Source organism: Oncorhynchus tshawytscha, linkage group LG10 (assembly GCF_018296145.1).
Source record: "Oncorhynchus tshawytscha isolate Ot180627B linkage group LG10, Otsh_v2.0, whole genome shotgun sequence".
Taxonomy (NCBI): domain Eukaryota; kingdom Metazoa; phylum Chordata; class Actinopteri; order Salmoniformes; family Salmonidae; genus Oncorhynchus; species Oncorhynchus tshawytscha.
In genome coordinates this window covers 21,999,299-22,019,049 of record NC_056438.1, presented here as the reverse complement: position 1 = coordinate 22,019,049, position 19,751 = coordinate 21,999,299, and the positions used below count along the sequence as shown (strand labels likewise).

General features: G+C 42.3%; 1 protein-coding gene across 1 annotated transcript; it reads left to right on the top strand.

Moving 5' to 3' along the window:
* The first annotated feature begins 745 nt into the window (after positions 1-745).
* Positions 746-19,255, top strand: LOC112261003 (calpain-5-like). Its single transcript, XM_024436367.2, has 14 exons — positions 746-837; positions 2,210-2,611; positions 3,792-3,957; positions 11,608-11,739; positions 11,987-12,198; positions 12,775-12,967; positions 13,769-13,962; positions 14,158-14,235; positions 14,375-14,843; positions 15,370-15,492; positions 15,639-15,835; positions 16,156-16,274; positions 18,539-18,675; positions 18,854-19,255. Exons 3-14 carry the CDS (start codon positions 3,793-3,795, stop codon positions 19,028-19,030), a joined length of 2,196 nt encoding a protein of 731 aa, XP_024292135.1. The 5' UTR covers positions 746-837; positions 2,210-2,611; position 3,792; the 3' UTR covers positions 19,031-19,255.
* The last annotated feature ends 496 nt before the right edge of the window (positions 19,256-19,751 follow it).

The following is a 19,751-nucleotide window of genomic DNA, read 5'->3' as shown; positions in this document are numbered from 1 at the left end:
TGACAGTTGGGTGTGGGTGAGGAAGATACTCCAGATAGGAAGAAGTTCTGGTATGAAGGAGTGAGTAGATTGATAAGCGAAGGTGGGGTTTATAAATATATTACTTATTTAATGTGATTGTGACTAGCAGATTCATTGCAATCCAACTCGGAATATCTCCTAAAATGGTGGTGTGCGTTTGAGAAACATCATCAGACCTGCATCTAAAATATTTCATAGACATAAGTTATGTTTAATAGCATCACATCTATAATCCTACCTGCGCATGTGCTCTCATGAGCATAAGTTTCCAGTCTACAGTGGTATCTAGTCGATAATATTGTCCTGTCCCACTGTTTCCTGTGTGCACACCGCAGCCAGCTGTTAGCTGCAAATGAAAAAACATGACATAGATACATAGTTATTTAAATTTAAATGAGATGATCAGATTTGAGACTGGCAATGAAGGGGTTAAATGGGGGGATGGGGAAGAGGAGAGGAGGAGGTGGGTGCCCCCTGCGGATGGAACATGCGCTTAATGACAACATGAGAGAGAGAGAAAGAGAGAGAGAAAGAGAGAGAAATAGAGACAAAGGCAGAAAGGAAGGACCAAAAATAGAGAGAACGAGGGGTAAAATGTGAATGAACGAAGATTTATGTGAATGTGTAAATGACAAGTATAAAGTGAGGGAGAGAGAGAGAGAGAGAGAAAAAGAGAGGGGGAGGAGAAAGAGAGAAGGAGGGAGAGTGAGAGGTACAAGAGGGGTCTTGCACATATAAAGTTGCCGGGGGAGTATGGGGTTCAGGGAGAGGACAGAACACTATGCAGTGGATCTGAAGAGAGGAGCAGACCCAGCGGTAAGAGATACTTCCACTGATACCTTTACACACACACACACACACACACACACACACACACACACACACACACACACACACACACACACACACACACACACACACACACACACACACACACACACACACACACACAGGAGAAAGCGAGAGCAAGATCAATAAGTGGCTCAATGAAGAAACAACCAACCTGCACCTTAATGTGCATGTGCTGTGTGGCTTTGCATGGAATAGCCTACACACTAACAAGTATAGCCTTGCATGGTCTCAAGTTCTCTTGATTGGTTAGTTTGTGTCTGCTCCCTCTGTCCTATGCTCCTGGGACAGTCTCATATGTGCACTCTTAGAAAAAGGGGGTCCAAAAAGGTTCTGTGGCTGTCCCCATAGGAGAACCCTGGGTTCTACATGGAACACCAAAGGGTTCTACCTGGAATCATAAGGGCTTCTTCAAAGTGTTTTCCTATGGGGACAGCCAAAGAACCCTTTTTGATTCTAGATAGCACCTTTTTTTTCCTAAGAGTGTGGGTTAGAGGACGAAGAGTGTTTTTACTGTAATGGGTGAAGCATTAGCATGTCTGAACGTAACCCTGTGGTGTTTCCCCAGTGTGAGAGGCTACAGTGGCTAGCTTTTGCTAATTGTGTGTTACAGTATATCACAGAGCAATGGAAGGAGTGAATATCCATTGTCTTTCTGGAGGGTAGGGTTACAGCAGCACACAGCTACACAGGTCTACTGATGTTACTGATGCCCCGTCACGCTTAAAGCCACAAACACTTCCACCAGACTTGGGTTCAATACTATTTAAAATAGTTGCAAATACTTTAGCTGGTCTTGATTGAGCGTCCAGGCACAAGACTTAATTGAATAGTAGCAATCCCCGCCTATCTGGCAATCCAAGCAGGCTAAAGACAAAGGTAAAAGGATTTGAAAGATTTCAAATTGTATTTGAGCCCAGGTGTGACCGACACACACACACCTACACATCATATGAAGTCACATAGGAATGGCACATGGCTGCACAGGTTGTGACAGGTTGAATATGGACATCACACATACAGCGTGTCACTCAGCTGTTACAGTATGCTCTGTTACATATTCACAAACACATGTCGCTCATGTCAGAACTACACACACAGAGAAGTCAGACAGAGAGAGGCACACACACACACACACACACACACACACACACACACACACACACACACACACACACACACACACACACACACACACACACACACACACACACAGACTGAAGATAAAATAAATGACAATAGCCCCAAACATTAAGAATTGCTATTCATGCTGTAATAACAGTATGCTCACTTGCTAAAATCATGTCATATTTTCTTATTCAACTTTTATTTGAACCAGGAAATCCATTGAACATAAAGAACATGTTTTCCAAGGGAGAGCTGGTCAAGATGCCACTATAAACACTGGAAAACTACCACAAGACCTACAGCTGGTCTGCGTGCCTGTATGGGTTGCCTTAGAGACGGAGGAGACAGACAGGAACAACAGAAGCTGACCCTATAGCTCCCATACAACCTCTCTCTCTCTCTCTCTCTCTAACATCCTCTATGGGATATATGGGTGTCCAGAAGAGGCTTTCCTGACATTTAGATTCCCTAGATAACATTATACTGTATTGGACCAATCAGATGGAACTGCATTTATGACTAAGAGGGAGTGTTTCACGGGACGTACCTGAGCTCCAGGAATTTGTTCATACCGGGAACCAAAGTGGATACGGTGACAATCCATCTAGAACAGGTATTCACTGTACTTAGTTAGAATATTTTATTTTAGTGATTTACTTATTTGAATATGTACAGGTTAACAACTGGGCATCTAGACATATTAACAGATTGAGACGTTATATTGCAGAGAAACACTGTAGCAGGGCTTCTGTCATTCTTACCTTTGTCATGCACAGAGGATAGGTTATTTTCAGTTCTGCCATACTCTTATAGACAGAACCAATATCAGTTCATTTTAGAATTGCTAATGTGAAGAAGTGCTTCTCGTCTTTAACTTCCCTTAACATGGTGCCCGGGGAGGAAAAGTCAGAGTGTAATTTACTAATGTTGGCCTGTGTGTGTGTGTCTGTGTCTGTGTGTGTGTGTGTGTGTGTGTGTGTGTGTGTGTGTCTGTACTTAGCACCCCAGCCACCTACACCACACACACACACACCATCTCCTGGCAAAAAAACTGACACAGAATCGCACCTGGCTCTCACACACTAATGCACACACACACACTCTGATGCACACACTCAATCACACAGACACACACACACTGACGCACACACACAATCACACAGACACACACACACTGACGCACACACACACACACACACACACACACACACACACACACACACACAGTGATGCACACTCATACACACTCTGCTGGCTGGTATCTGCCCCCTTGGCAGTAGCTCGGTCTAATGACTGTGTCCTCACCTCATGTCCCCTCCCCCTGACCCTGATGACCTTAACGCTAACCCTTCTAGCTCCACACTTTTCATTAATGTGGTGTACTATCTGTGAATAGCTTAGTTACTTTCTATTTCTCGTGTGTTTTTGTTCTACTTGACATTTTAATACATGTTTTATAGTAAGGGAAAGGAAAGGGGAAAGGGGGATACTAGTCAGTTGTACAACTGACTGCCTTCAACTGAAATGTGTTTTCCTACTACTGATATTGATTACTGCATTGTTGTGAAAAAGCAAGCAAGAAAGTAATTTCACTGTACTAGTGCATGTGACAATAACAATAACAACATGAAACGATCTTACCCTAGGCACCAATAGAACGAGAGGATATGTAATATCATGTTCTAAACAGTGAAATGAACAGACATTCTCCTTGCTGTTCCCCCATATCCTCTCTCATGCCCCATCAATTTCTCTCTCAATCCCTGTCTCCACTTTTTATCGCTCATCCTCAGTATGCCAGAGAGGGTGTATGGGTTCCAGGGGCAGAGTTTCCACAAGCTGAAGAGGGCGTGTCTGCGGCGGGGCAAGCTCTTCCAGGACCCCCTCTTCCCCCCCTCTGCACTGTCACTCTTCTACAAAAGAGACCCACCCCCTGGACTCACATGGAAGAGACCACGGGTGAGAGATTGTATATATATATATATATATAATATGACATTTGTAATGTCTTTATTGTTTTGAAACTTCTGTATGTGTGATGTCTACTGTTAATTTTTTATTGTTTATTTGACTTTATATATTATCTACCTCACTTGCTTTGGCAATGTTAACACATGTTTCCCATGCCAATAAAGCCCTTGAATTGAATTGAATTGAATTGATTGGTGGATGGAGGGGAGAGAGAATTGGAAAGAGTGAGTGGATGAGTGCTAAGGAGGCGCAAGTGTCAAAAGCAATTTCATAAATTTCTGGAAATTCCAGCCCTAAAGCCAGGTTTGGCAATTTACCTGTCTAACATCAGCTCTTGTGCTGAGGTGGGAGGAGAGGCAATAGTTGAGGCGTGTCCCCAGCTAGCACATAACGTTCTGAGAACCATATGTTTGTTAGAGCTTGGTGAGAGCGTGGTTGTCCTATAGTTATTTTGCATACAACCTTCCCACAATGTTCTGAGAATGGTGCAGGATACCCAGCTAGCACATAAGGTTCTGAGAACCATGTTTCTTAGGTGGTAATTTCAGTACTTCAGCATAACGTATTCTACAGGTTTACTCATGGTTCTGTTTAAAGTCATGTTCTCAGAATGTTCCGAGAACGTTACAACGTTCTTCTGTGGGAATTTCAGTACTTCAGCATGACCTTTTCAGTAAGTTTCCTCATGGATTGTGTATGTGAGCCATTCAGAGGGTGAATGGGCAAGACAAAATATTTAATGTGGTACAGTAGTAGTTGCCAGGCGCCCCAGTTTGAGTCTGTTAAGAACTGCAGCATTGATGGGTTTTTCACACTCAACAGTTTCCCGTGTGCACCAACCAACGGACATCCAGCCAACTTGACAACTGTGGAATGCATTGGAGTCAACATCCCTGGTCCATGCCCAGACGAATTGAGGCTTTTCTGAGATCAAAAGGGAGTGAAACTCAATATTAGGAAGGTGTTCCTAATGTTTTGTCCACTCAGTGTATATAAAACAAAGGGAAATAACATTGTTGACTGCACTGGGCCTGTGAAGATGTCATGCAGCGCTAATGGGACGTTTTAAGACCCATAAAAAGCAGGATTTACTAACGCAGGTGATAATGGATTTACCCATGATGCACAGTGCCCATGGAAGTAGAGATGTGCCTTTTGTGCCGGTGAATCTCATATTTAGAAACATTTTTTTTTAAAATAGTTTCCCTGCATTTCGTTGAATTTGATTTTAAAAAATCAAGCATAGCCTTTCCTTCCACTTAATCATGTCTGGTTTAGCAGCATCTTTTTATCCTGGTCAACAGACTATGAATAAAGTTTTTTTAATGGTCTACTGAGAGTGCTGTGACATATTTCGGAGGTTTTTTGCCCTCATGCTTTTTCAATATTCACAATTCACATACCTGCATACTTCATTTTGCTTGTTCAAATAGGCTACTCATCCCAATTTTCAAAGAGCACTCCTTGCCCAATTATCAGACACGCACCTCCAAACTATTCACTCCTCCTATATTTAACTATGGATTTTTTTGAGAATCTGCCTAGCACATAGACAACGGTACAATAGCGTGGTCAATATTTGCTTATTGACCATGTTTGGCATGTCCATGTCCAGACTACAATTTACAGGAGGCCTAGCCCCTATATACGTGTGAACGCTATAGCCTATGTTTAACAATATATTTCTATATTGAAGCAAAGCAAGTTGAACCATGTGGACCACAAACATGTTCAACATATTTAGCAAATATGGGGCAGGCTATTTAACGACCTAGGCTAACATTCAAATTGGAGTTGATGACAACACAATACATACAGTGGGGCAAAAAAGTATTTAGTCAGCCACCAATTGTGCAAGTTCTCCCACTTAAAAAGATGAGAGAGGCTTGTAATTTTCATCATAGCTACACTTCAACTATGACAGACAAAATGAGAAGAAAAAAAATCCAGAAAATCACATTGTAGGATTTTTAATGAATTTATTTGCAAATTATGGGGGAAAATAAGTATTTGGTCACCTACAAACAAGCAAGATTTCTGGCTCTCACAGACCTGTAACTTCTTCTTTAAGAGGCTCCTCTGTCCTCCACTCGTTACCTGTATTAATGGCACCTGTTTGAACTTGTTATCAGTATAAAAGACACCTGCCCACAACCTCAAACAGTCACACTCCAAACTCCACTATGGCCAAGACCAAAGAGCTGTCAAAGGACACCAGAAACAAAATTGTAGACCTGCACCAGGCTAGGAAGACTGAATCTGCAATAGGTAAGCAGCTTGGTTTGAAGAAATCAACTGTGGGAGCAATTATTAGGAAATGGAAGACATACAAGACCACTGATAATCTCCCTCTATCTGGGGCTCCACGCAAGATCTCACCCAATGGGGTCAAAATGATCACAAGAACGGTGAGCAAAAATCCCAGAATCACACGGGGGACCTAGTGAATGACCTGCAGAGAGCTGGGACCAAAGTAACAAAGCCTACCATCAGTAACACACTATGCACTATGCCGCCAGGGACTCAAATCCTGCAGTGCCAGACGTGTCCCCCTGCTTAAGCCAGTACATGTCCAGGCCCGTCTGAAGTTTGCTAGAGAGCATTTGGATGATCCAGAAGAAGATTGGGAGAATGTCATATGGTCAGATGAAACCAAAATATAACTTTTTGGTAAAAACTCAACTCGTCGTGTTTGGAGGACAAAGAATGCTGAGTTGCATCCAAAGAACACCATACCTACTATGAAGCATGGGGGTGGAAACATAATGCTTTGGGGCTGTTTTTCTGCAAAGGGACCAGGACAACTGATCCGTGTAAAGGAAAGAATGAATGGGACCATGTATCGTGACATTTTGAGTGAAAACCTCCTTCCATCAGCAAGGGCATTGAAGATGAAACGTGACTGGGTCTTTCAGCATGACAATGATCCCAAACACATCGCCCGGGCAATGAAGGAGAGGCTTCGTAAGAAGCATTTCAAGGTCCTGGAGTGGCCTAGCCAGTCTCCAGATCTCAACCCCATAGAAAATCTTTGGAGGGAGTTGAAAGTCTGTGTTGCCCAGCAACAGCCCCAAAACATCACTGCTCTAGAGGAGATCTGCATGGAGGAATGGGCCAAAATACCAGCAACAGTGTGTGAAAACCTTGTGAAGACTTACAGAAAACATTTGACCTCTGTCATTGCCAACAAAGGGTATATAACAAAGTATTGAGATAAACTTTTATTATTGACCAAATACTTATTTTCCACCATAATTTGCAAATACATTCATTAAAAATCCTACAATGTGATTTTCTGGATTTTTTTTCTGTCATAGTTGAAGTGTACCTATGATGAAAATTACAGGCCTCTCTCATATTTTTAAGTGGGAGAACTTGCACAATTGGTGCCTGACTAAATACCTTTTGCCCCACTGTAAAAGACCGTAAATCCTGATAACACATTATTCCATCAAAATCAATCAGTCAATGTATTTTTCTGTCTAAAACCACACACTCGTGCTGGACCACTGGACTCCCCTACATGCCCTTTCCCCATGGCAGGGGGCACCAGTCTAATTCTAGTCATCCACTCAGCAGGTTTTATTCCAGATCTAGTTAATTGAAGCCTTTCTAAAGAACCAGACGCGCCAGGATAGAGTAACCCGACCCGGTCCAGAGTGTGTGTGGCGCGTGTTGCGGATTAGGATCTGAAAATGACCAGGGTATCAGTGTGTGTTTATAAAAGAAACACTCGATTTAAATAGCATATGTCTGTGATGACGAGTGGGGAAGGGAAGCGTAGTGGTGTGTCTTCAAGGTTGGCTATTTATTGGATATGAGGTTGAGGTTGTATGTAGTCTTAACATGTAAGACATACAGTGCATTCAGAAAGCATCCAGACCCCTTGACTTTTTCCACATTTTGTTACGTTACAGCCTTAGTCTAAAATGTATTAAATTACAATTTTTCCTCATCAACACATTACCCCATAATGACAAGGCAAAAACAGGTTTTTAGAATTTTTAGCAAATAAAAAAAAAAAAGTAAAACAGTAATACCTTATTTACATAATTATTCAGGCCCTTTGCCTTGAGACTCAGAATTGAGCTCAGGTGCATCCTGTTTCCATTGATCATCCTTGAGATGTTTCTACAAGTTGATTGGAGACCACCTGTGGTAAATTCAATTGATTGGAGATGTTTTGGAAAGACATACACCTGTCTATATAAGGTCCCACAGTTGACAGTGCATGTCAGTTCAAAAACCAAGCCATGAGGTCGAAGGAATTGTCCATAGAGCTACGAGACAGGATTGTGTCGAGGCACAGATCTGGGGAAGGGTACCAAAACATTTCTGCAGTATTGAAAGTCCCCAAGAACACAGTGGATTCCATCATTATTTAATGGAAGAAATCTTCCATCCACCAAGACTATTCCTTGAGCTGTCTGCCCGGCCAAACTGAGCAATGAAGGGAAAAGGGCCTTGGCCAGGGAGGTGACCAAGAATCCGATGGGCACTCTGACAGCGCTCCAGAGTTCCTTTCAGAGTACCTTCCAGAAGGACAACCATCTCTGCAGCACTCCACCAATCAGGCATTTATGGTAGAGTGGCCAGACGGAACCCACTCCTCAGTAAAAGGCACATCACAGCCCGGAGTTTGGAGTTTGCCAAAAGGCACCTAAATGACTCTGACCATGAGAAACAAGATTCTCTGGTCTGATGAAACCAAGATTGAACTCTTTGGCCTGAATGACAAGCGTCACGTCTGGAGGAAACCTGGCACCATCCCTATGGTGAAGCATGATGGTGGTAGCATCATGCTGTTGGGATGTTTTTCAACGGCAGGGAGACTAGTCAGGATCGAGGGAAAGATTAATGGAGCAAAGTACAGAGAGATCCTTGATGAAAACCTGCTCCAGAGCACTCAGGACCTCAGACTGGGGCGAAGGTTCACCTTCCAACAGGACAACGACCCTGAGCACACAGCCAAGACAATGCAGGAGTGGCTTCAGGACAAGTCTCTGAATGTCCTTGAGTGACACAGCCAGAGCCCAGACTTGAACCCGATCAAACATCTCTGGAGAGACCTGAAAATAGCTGTGCAGCGACGCTCCCCATCCAACCTGACAGCGCTTGAGAGGATCTGCAGAGAAGAATGGGAGAATCTCCCCAAATACAGGTGTGCCAAGCTTGTAGCATCATACCTAAGAAGACTCGATGCTGTAATCACTGCCAAAGGTACTTCAACAAAGTATTGAGTAAAGGTTTTTTAAATCTTTTTTTTTGCTAGCATTTTTAAAACCCTGTTTTTGCTTTGTCGTTATGGGGTATTGTGTGTAGATTGATGAGGGGGGGAAATCTATTTAATCCATTTTAGAACAAGGTTGTAAACTAACAAGTCAAGGGGGCTGAGTACTTTCCGAATGCACTGTACATACAAGATTATAGGAGGTCTGATGTTGATTGTATTGCTAAATATATAATACTGTACTTACAGGTTGTCTTAACTGCCTCTGTAGCCAACATTTCAGCATTTGTATGCCTATTTATTTTCTGCAACAACACAGTCACTCATCATCACAGATTGTAAGCCAGCTAGTGCCATTGACTACTAGGTCTAGAGACGGTGACAGATGATTGACATCGGGAAAAGAATGACTTTCAGCTATCAGCGAATGATGGGAGAATGTTTATATGTTGTTAATATGTTATTATGTTAATATAAGATGTTAGTATGCTAGCTAGCTAAATGTTGTGGTGTTTTGTGTTCAGCGGGTCGACGTTAGGTAGCCGAAGTCTATGCCCCTTTGTCGGTGATTGGTCAACAGTACGGACAGGATGGATGGGATTCTTCAATGAAGTGTCATTCAACTAGTTTTCCTGTACATTTTTTCACTTGATAAATACTGCACCAAAAATCTTAGTTAGATGTAAAATTGCACAACTAACACTTCCTCTGCAAAAACATCCAAATTAATTACAGATTTCTTGATTTATCTTAGATTACTTCGACTATTTTGCTACAGCGCCTCAAGAGGGACAAACGTTAATATTGATGCTTTTTCTAGTTTTTCAATAAAAGGTCATATGCGAGGGAGTATGTGTGTCACAGACGTCCAATTTGTCAAGCCGAGCTCTGCTAGGAGCAAACCGAAACTAGTATGGGGGCAAACCGAACCCAGTATGGGGGCACCTTAACAGTGAGAGACACATGACACATCCAACTCAAAAGTAGCCTCCTATACATAGACAAAACTGCCACGGGGAGGCGGGGACTTGTTTTTGGATGGAAGTTCGGTAAGAACTGTCACTTCTGTAGCCAAATATCTCATTCATATATTTTTTTAAATGTATTAAATAAGTAATGTCAAACTGTGTAGAATTGCAAGGAAATGCCTTTTAAAATGTTCAAACAATTTCTGTCTACTGTTTCGCACTTTGCTCCTACCAGTATTCAAGTCTCGGAATTTTCTGATATTCAAGAGCTTATGAAATTAGCTAGTTTGATGTGCAAATCATTTCACTTCAAATGAAAAGCAAAATGAAAAGAGACTCAAAATAAAATGTTAAAAGCAATTTAAAAAATAAATAAAAAATCCACAGAGCTGACAGGGCACTTTTCTGTAGGAGGGCAAAAGGGTCGGTGCTAGAGGACTGGTTGAACGCTAGAGGACTGGTTGAGCGCTAGAGGACTGGTTGAGCGCTAGAGGACTGGTTGAGCCCTAGAGGACTGGTTGAGCGCTAGAGGACTGGTTGAGCCCTAGAGGACTGGTTGAGCCCTAGAGGACTGGTTGAGCGCTAGAGGACTGGTTGAGCGCTAGAGGACTGGTTGAGCCCCCTAGAGGACTGGTTGAGCCCTAGAGGACTGGTTGAGCCCTAGAGGACTGGTTGAGCGCTAGAGGACTGGTTGAGCGCTAGAGGACTGGTTGAGCGCTAGAGGACTGGTTGAGCCCTAGAGGACTGGTTGAGCCCTAGAGGACTGGTTGAGCCCTAGAGGACTGGTTGAGCCCTATCTGTGCACATGCCTGGTACTATAGGTGGTAGCTAATCTCACTCTTTTCTGTAGTGTGTTCCTCATGCTCTGTGCAGGAATTTTAAGCGTGCATCCACCGGGGGTCAAATGATAGGATGACATCTGTCACCTCACTCTGCAGTGAGACACACACTCACTCATATAATCGCGCACGTGCACACACACACACAGGATGCTTGGACACTGTGAACTTCCCTTCCTCAGCTATCATCCAGTCAGGTTCATACTTCATCCGGTAGGTTGAACATGATATCATCTAAGGGAAAATGAAGTTCATAACTTTTCTAAAGTTACATTTGTACAAGTTATGTCCTGTGTGTGTGTGTAGCAGTGTGTGTGTTAGTGTATGAGTGTGTGTATCCTTATAACTCTGCTGTGACCTGATACTACAAAACTAAGATCAACAGCTCCAATTGGACAGGATCTCTCTCTACTACACTGCTCTGACATCAAAGTCAAATAAGAGTAAACTGGATTAACACACTAGTCCTGACAAATACAATGGCACCATGACAAGATAAACTAGACCCAATTGGCTTACTGTACTGTACAGTATGTTGCACCCAGTTTACTTTTGGGCCTATAATACATTATAATTCTCTCTCTCTCTCTCTCTCTCTCAGGAGCTGTGTAAGGACCCTCGTCTCTTTGTGGACGGCATCAGCACGCGGGATCTGCACCAAGGCAGTCTGGGTAACTGCTGGATGGTGGCGGCAACTTCCTGTCTGGCCTCAGAACCCTCACTTTGGAAGAAGGTGAGGGGTCAAAGGGCAGAAGCCAAATCTCTGTAGGTCACCTCACTGGTTTACTTCCTGGTCACTGATTTAATTTAATTTTCACTGAGAGGTCTTGATGATCAGTTGCTTATAGCTTAATCTGACATGTTAGCGCTGGGCTGGACCAAAAACCTGAACACCCTGTGACCACTGTAATAACACATTCAGTAACCATCCCTGAAAACTTAAAAAAAAAAACATTTATTTGATTGCTTTAAACTACCAGGTGATTCCTGACCACGCGGAGCAGGAGTGGAACCTCAAGCGTCCCGACCTGTACGCCGGAATCTTCCACTTCCGCTTCTGGCGGCTGGGGCGCTGGACAGACGTGGTGGTGGACGACCGCCTGCCGGTCAGTGAGGACGGAACGCTGCTCTTCTGCCGCTCAGCCACGCCGCGGGAGTTCTGGAGCGCCCTGCTGGAGAAGGCCTACGCCAAGTGAGACTTTAAACTATGCTAAAGCCAAGAACCAGCTGAGAAATTAGATTTCAGGTTGGCTAAGAGAAAGGTTGTTAATCAGTCAATTAAATATCTCATTGTCCCAGTTGCACCTAGTAAATTGTTATCTAATGAATACATTATAAACTGGGTGGTTCGAGCCTTAAATGCTGATTGGCTGACAGCCGTGGTATATCAGACCGTATACCACAGGTATGACAAAACATTGTATTTTTACTGCTCTAATTACATTGGTAATCAGTTCATAATAGCAATAAGGCACCTCGGGGGTTTGTGATATATGGCCAATATACCACGGCTAAGGGCTGTGTCCAGGCACTCCGCGTTGCGCCGTGCATAGGAACAGCCCTTATTGGCCATATACCACACCTCCTCGGGCCTTATTGCTTAAGTATACACCACACAGCAAATACACACTTGACAAAATAAACCCCATTCCACCCCTTCAATGTTTCTCCTCATCCTCAACATTTCCCCTCTTTCCCGGTCTTCCAACCTTCGTATTCTCCCCTCTGTCCCCCAGCCACTAATCTCCCCCTCTCTTCTCTCACCGAGGTTGAACGGCTGCTATGAGGCGTTGGAAGGCGGTAACACGGCAGAGGCCCTGATCGACTTCACAGGGGGTGTGTCAGAGCCCCTAAGCCTGGACAGGGAGGCCCTCACCCTTCACCTCAATCAGAGGAAGGCACTGTTCCAGACCCTGGCCAAGGCTCATGAACGCAGAGCCCTCATCACCTGCTCCATACGGGTCAGTGAACAATATACATTTCTCTGTTTAACTGCAGATCTAGGATCAGCTTACCGTCCCCAAAACGTAAAAGCAACCATGTGAGGGGAAAATGTTTAATTGACCTTGGATCAGTGAATTAGTACTAAAAGATCAGCTTGACTGTGGAATTTTAATCCATCACAATACCAGAGACCATTACTGGAGGCCTCGATCTAAACTGGTGCCCACGTGCCCTAGATATTACATGTGCATGAAGGGTGGTAATGAATGGTTTGGGATTGGGCCAGAGAGATTCTATGAATGTCATTCTAGCAGAGAGGTCACCTCTGAATACTGTACTGTACTATTGCAACAACGCATCATCAGTAGGGTAAAACTAACATGTCTCACGACGGTCTAAACCCAACTCATGTTCCCCATTAGTGGGTGAACAATCCAACGCTTGGTGAATTCTGCTTCATAGAGAGACAGTTGGCTATGTTAAGGATAGTCCAGCATTAGCAATGTTAACACCAACCTTGACTGTACTATGACAGGAGTGACACTGCATGCTCTCTATCCTGGCACGTTCTCTTGTCTTTGTTCGCTCTCTGCCCTTCCGCTTTCCTGTCCTCATAAACACTCCAGATACATGCATTTATTGATTAATGATCTGTATTGTTTATTGTGTAGTTATAATATCGTGCATGACTCTTATTAAACAAATCAGGGGACCTTCATAGAGTGCCTGTATTGTGTATTGATGTTAGTGTATTTCTATTGTATATTGTATGGCATATCTGTATTTTCTCTCTGTCTGTGTCTCTCTGTCTGTCCCAGCCAGCGGAGGGGGAGACAGTAGAGTCAGTACTAGACTGTGGTCTGGTGCGGGGCCATGCCTACGGTATCACCGCGGTGAGGAAAGTGCGTCTGGGGGAGAGGTCGCTGCTGGGTAGCTGTGGTGTTCGCCTCTGCATGGTGCGCATGAGGAACCCATGGGGTACAGCCGACTGGACCGGGCCCTGGAGTCAGGGGTGAGGGGGCTATTACTGTACTGTTCATAGGTATAGGTCAAGGTCAAGGTAGCCTCACTTGGGTGATAACAAATGTCAGGATCTGGCTAGAAACATGTTTTTGTCTATTTTGGCTGGCCACAAAATTGGAGGGTCTCATAGCAAAGCACACATGAAGGGAACCACTGACACAGAGCCCTTTTGCGCCACATTCAGGTCTCAACATTGGCAGCGGGTTGGTCGTGGTGAAAGGGAGAAGATGGGCCTCATAGTCAGAGATGTGGGGGAGTTCTGGTAAAAACAAACAGTCAAATAAATGTTACTATTTTAACAGAAAACAACTTAAATGCTCAATGCATAGCATACGTTAACAAATACACTTCAATTCATCCTGAAAAGATAAATAAATAGGGGTTTTCACCTCTCCTCTCAGGATGGAGTTTGAGGACTTCTGCCGCTACTTCACAGACGTGGTGGTGTGTCGTCTGGTAGAACGATCCCTGCTGTGGCCCAGAACTCACTGGAGAGAAGTACGCTGCCCTGGGGAGTGGGCTCCAGCCCCGAACACCCCCGGCACCCTCCTCTCCAGGCGGCAGGCACCCAACCTGGGGAAGAATGCTGCCAAGCCTGGGGGGTTGAACCAGACTCAGAGAGGGGACCGGAAAGAGGCAAGACTGGGGGAGAGACAGAGGGGTGGAGGGGGAGGAGGAGGTCGAGCTGTTCGTGGTGGAGGGAGGGAAAAAATGGTTGTTGCGAAAGAAGGGGAGAAGAAGACGAAGAGGAAGGAGGAGGGGGTGAAGAAGGAGGGAGAGGTGGATGGAGGATGGGATGAACAGACTGATAAGAAGAGTAGGTGTGGAGGATGCATCAACCACAAAGACACTTTTCTACACAACCCCCAGGTGAGCCTACACTTCAGCTAGGTTTATGCTCAAAATAACTGGTTAAATGGTTCCATGTAGAGGTCCAGTTTATCCTACACTCAGAATATGTTTGGTTATGACTGGGTGGGGGAGAACTGTCTCGTCCTAATTTAGTTGTTACATTCGGACTGTAGTGAAAAACACATTCTTGATATTCTGAGAAGGACACTCAGGATGCTAGAATAGTATCTCAAATATAGTATGCATATACCACAAGCATGCAAATAGCTTGTGTTGCTGAAATTGTAAGGGATTAATGTGAACTATTTGGGCAACTGCTACAATCTTAATGGCATGGAAATAGACCTGTGAAAGCCTATTCAGAGTGGTGCTGTTGGAAACAACATTGCGAAGCTAAAAACAACATGGCTGACACTAAGCTACATTAGTGGTACTCTAAATCTGCTACTGTTTCTCTCTCTCAATAAGAATTTGTTCTTAACTGACTTGCCTAGTTTAAAAAAAGTTACATAAAAATATAAATCAATTCTCTCTTTCTCCTCAGTTCATGTTTGAGGTGCAGGGAAAGGAGGATGAGGTGTTGATCTGTCTGCAGCAGGAGGACAGGAGGATAAAGAGGAAGGATGGAGGAGGAGAGAATCTGCCCATCGGCTTCGAGGTGCTGAGGGTGAGTCACAGGGCTTCAAAAGAGCCGCTGTAGAATGCTATAGTACACCCAAGGTGTGTGTGCATATGACCGTGAGTGTGTGAATACTCCATATTTCCTGTGTGTGTTTAACCCTCTATTCATTCACCCTCCACCCCTGTCATCAGGTGGAGGTGAACCGGCTAAGCCGTGTGCAGTGTGTGGTGGAGCAGGCAGCGAGCTCTGTGTACATGGACTCTCGTAGTGTGGCCCTTCGAGTGTCCCTGGGCCCCGGCCGCTACGCCCTCCTGCCCACCACCTTCCAGCCCGGGGCGACCGGACGCTTCCTGATACGCCTCTTCTCACATTCCCACCTCAGACTCAGGTTAGGGGTGGGAAGAGGGAATGGTGTTAATGTTAGGAATGAATGAAGGAATAGAATGTACTGTATCTTAGGAATGAAGGAATGGGGTGAATGTTAGGAATGGGGTGAATGTTAGGAATGAAGGAATAGAATGTACTGTATCTTAGGAATTAAGGAATGAAATGTGTTAGGAATTAAGGTGTTAAGAATATCAAGTGTTTGTCTTAGTTTCCCTCTGCATTTAGCATGTCTGCACCAGAGAATGATTGATTGATTGTATCGATTCTCCCCCTTTTCCACTTCACTACTATATTTATCTCCCTCCCTCTACCTTCTGTTAGTGAGTTGAGAGAGGAGTTGCCTGCTCCCTCACTGTGGCAGTGTTGTCTTCCCCAGCCCAGTATAGTAACCACCGTCCACCTACGTCGAGCATCTGGACTCAGCCAGCCTAAACAGACAGGTAAATATTACATCACTGTGACATTACGCCATAATATTATCATAACATATGTTATCAATATGGGGCGGCAGGGTAGCCTAGTGATTAGAGTGTTGGACTAGGAACCGAAAGGTTGCAAGTTCAAATCCCCAAGCTGACAAGGTACAAATATGTCATTCTGCCCTTGAACAGGCAGTTAACTCACTGTTCCTAGACCATCATTAAAAATAAGAATTTGTTCTTAACTGACTTGCCTAGTTAAATAAAGGTAAAATAATCTTACACATACAGGATCAATATCAATTCATTATCAATATCATAACATACATGATCAATATCACAACATACATGATCAATATCATAACATACATGATCAATATCATAACATACATGATCAATATCATAACATACATGATCAATATCATAACATACATGATCAATATCATAACATACATGATCAATATCATAACATACATGATCAATATCATAACATTCATTATCAATATCATAACATTCATTATCAATATCATAACATTCATTATCAATATCATAACATTCATTATCAATATCATAACATTCATTATCAATATCATAACATTCATGATCAATATCATAACATTCATGATCAATATCATAACATACATTATCAATATCATAACATTCATTATCAATATCATAACATACATGATCAATATCATAACATACATGATCAATATCATAACATTCATTATCAATAACATTCATTATCAATATCATACCATTCATTATCAATATCATAACATTCATTATCAATATCATAACATACATGATCAATATCATAACATACATTATCAATATCATAACATTCATTATCAATATCATAACATACATGATCAATATCATAACATTCATTATCAATATCATAACATTCATTATCAATATCATAACATTCATTATCAATATCATAACATACATGATCAATATCATAACATACATGATCAATATCATAACATACATGATCAATATCATAACATTCATTATCAATAACATTCATTATCAATATCATACCATTCATTATCAATATCATAACATTCATTATCAATATCATAACATACATGATCAATATCATAACATACATGATCAATATCATAACATACATTATCAATATCATAACATACATTATCAATATCATAACATTCATTATCAATATCATAACATTCATGATCAATATCATAACATTCATGATCAATATCATAACATTCATTATCAATATCATAACATACATGATCAATGTCATAACATACATGATCAATATCATAACATACATGATCAATATCATAACATTCATTATCAATATCATAACATACGTGTTAAACATACATGATCAATAGCATGCATTATAAACATACTGTAACAGGATTCTTCCGTCGAATGAGAGGCGGACCAAAATGCAGCGTGGTAGGTGTCCATGGTTTTTAATAAGGAAAAAACTGAACATGAACACAGTACAATACAATACAATACAATAAACGTGGAAAAACCGAAAACAGTCCCATGTGGCACTGACACAGGAGACAACCACCCACAAAATACACAAAGAATATGGCTGCCTAAATATGGTTCCCAATCAGAGACAACGATAGACAGCTGCCTCTAATTGAGAACCAATCTAGGCAACCATAGACATACAATTTACCTAGACAGGTCACAGCTACATACAAAACTACCTAGAAAGGAAACAGTCCCATAAACATACAAAAAACCCTAGACAAGCCAAGCACATAAATCCCCCATGTCACACCCTGACCTAACCAAAATAATAAAGAAAACAAAGATAACTAGGGCATACATGATCAATAGCATGCATTATAAACATACATGATCAATAGCATGCATTATAAACATACATGATCAATATCATGCATTATAAACATACATTATCAATATCATAGCATACATTATAAACATACATGATCAATATCATGCATTATAAACATACATTATCAATATCATAGCATACATTATAAACATACATGATCAATAGCATGCATTATAAACATACATTATCAATATCATAGCATAGATTATAAACATACATGATCAATATCATAATATGCATTATCAATATCATAACATACATTATCATAAAATACATTACCATCATACGGAACGGTGTCTTTTACCAACAACTGGCCACATGTAATCTCATTGTATACAAACCTCTATGTGCATCTTTCACAAGATTACAAAGACTACAAACATGAGACTAACTGTCTATGTATTGTGTCTGTATCTGTGTTGTGTAGCACCAGATGTGTATGCGGTGATCTGGTGTGAGGACGACACCATAAGAACACGTGTGTTCAAGGAGGATGGAAACCCAGAGTTCAACCTCAGGGCCATTTTCTACAGGAGAAACCCAGACGCACATATTAGCATTGAGGTTAGAAATATACACATCTCAGTGAGACACACACACACACACACACACACACACTGGGGTAGATACAGTAATTGAAGTATTATGATTCTAGTTATATTCAGGGATGTAATATTTGATTTTCTTTGTATGTATGTGTGTATGCTTGCACGTGTGTGTGTGTGTGTGTGTGTGTGTTTAGTTGTGGAGCTATGGTCTACTGTGGGACACACTACTGGGCGGGGCTCGGCTCCAGACTAGCGACAGTGAGAAGGGGCGGAGCCGAGTGATTGACCTGCAGGGTGGCCAATCAAGGTCAGGATCCAGGGGCTGTATCTATGTGGAAACCTCATCCAGCGAATGCCTAACAGACTTATAACTGACAGCTGTGGCTTGTACCACCCATGATGCAACCATGCAATCACTGATTTTCTGGAAGAGGCTGCAGATTTGGACGAAAATGTATCGGGTTCAATAGCTTTATTCATTGGAACTACCATAAATAACAAAGACAAATACCTCTTTGAATTAACTTAATGCATATACACTGAACAAAAATATAATTGCAACATCTTTCATGAGCTGAAATAAAAGATTCTAGAAATGTTCCATTTGCATAAAAAGCTAATTTCTCTAAAATGTTGTGCACAAATTTGTTTACATTGATATTAGTGAGCATTTCTCCTTTGCCAAGATAATCCATCCACCTGACAGGTGTGGCATATCAAGGTGCACCTTGTGCTGGGGACAATAAATGGCCACTCTAAAATGTGCAATTTTGTCGCACAACACAATGCCACAGATGTCTCAAGTTGAGGGAGAGTGCAATTGGCATGTTGACTGGAGCTGTTGCCAGAGAATTGAACATTAATTTCTTTGCCATAAGCTGCCTCCAACATCGTTTTAGGGAATTTAGCGGTACATCCAACCGGTCTCACAACTTGTGTGGGCGAGTGGTTATCTGATGTCAACATTGTGGTACAGAGCGCCCCAGGGTGGCGGTGGGATTATGATACGGGCAGGCATAAACTACGGACAATGAAAACAATTGCAATTTATCGATGGCAATTTGAATGCACAGAGATACCATGACGAGATCC

What these genes read in the sequence shown, in the direction of transcription:
- LOC112261003 (XM_024436367.2), top strand. Translation starts at nt 3,793, where the DNA reads ATGCCAGAGAGGGTGTATGGGTTCCAGGGGCAGAGTTTCCACAAGCTG. An exon ending in TCACATGGAAGAGACCACGG is followed by an intron (nt 3,958 to 11,607) that starts GTGAGAGATTGT and finishes TCTCTCTCTCAG; the next exon opens with GAGCTGTGTAAGGACCCTCG. An exon ending in TCATCACCTGCTCCATACGG is followed by an intron (nt 12,968 to 13,768) that starts GTCAGTGAACAA and finishes TGTCTGTCCCAG; the next exon opens with CCAGCGGAGGGGGAGACAGT.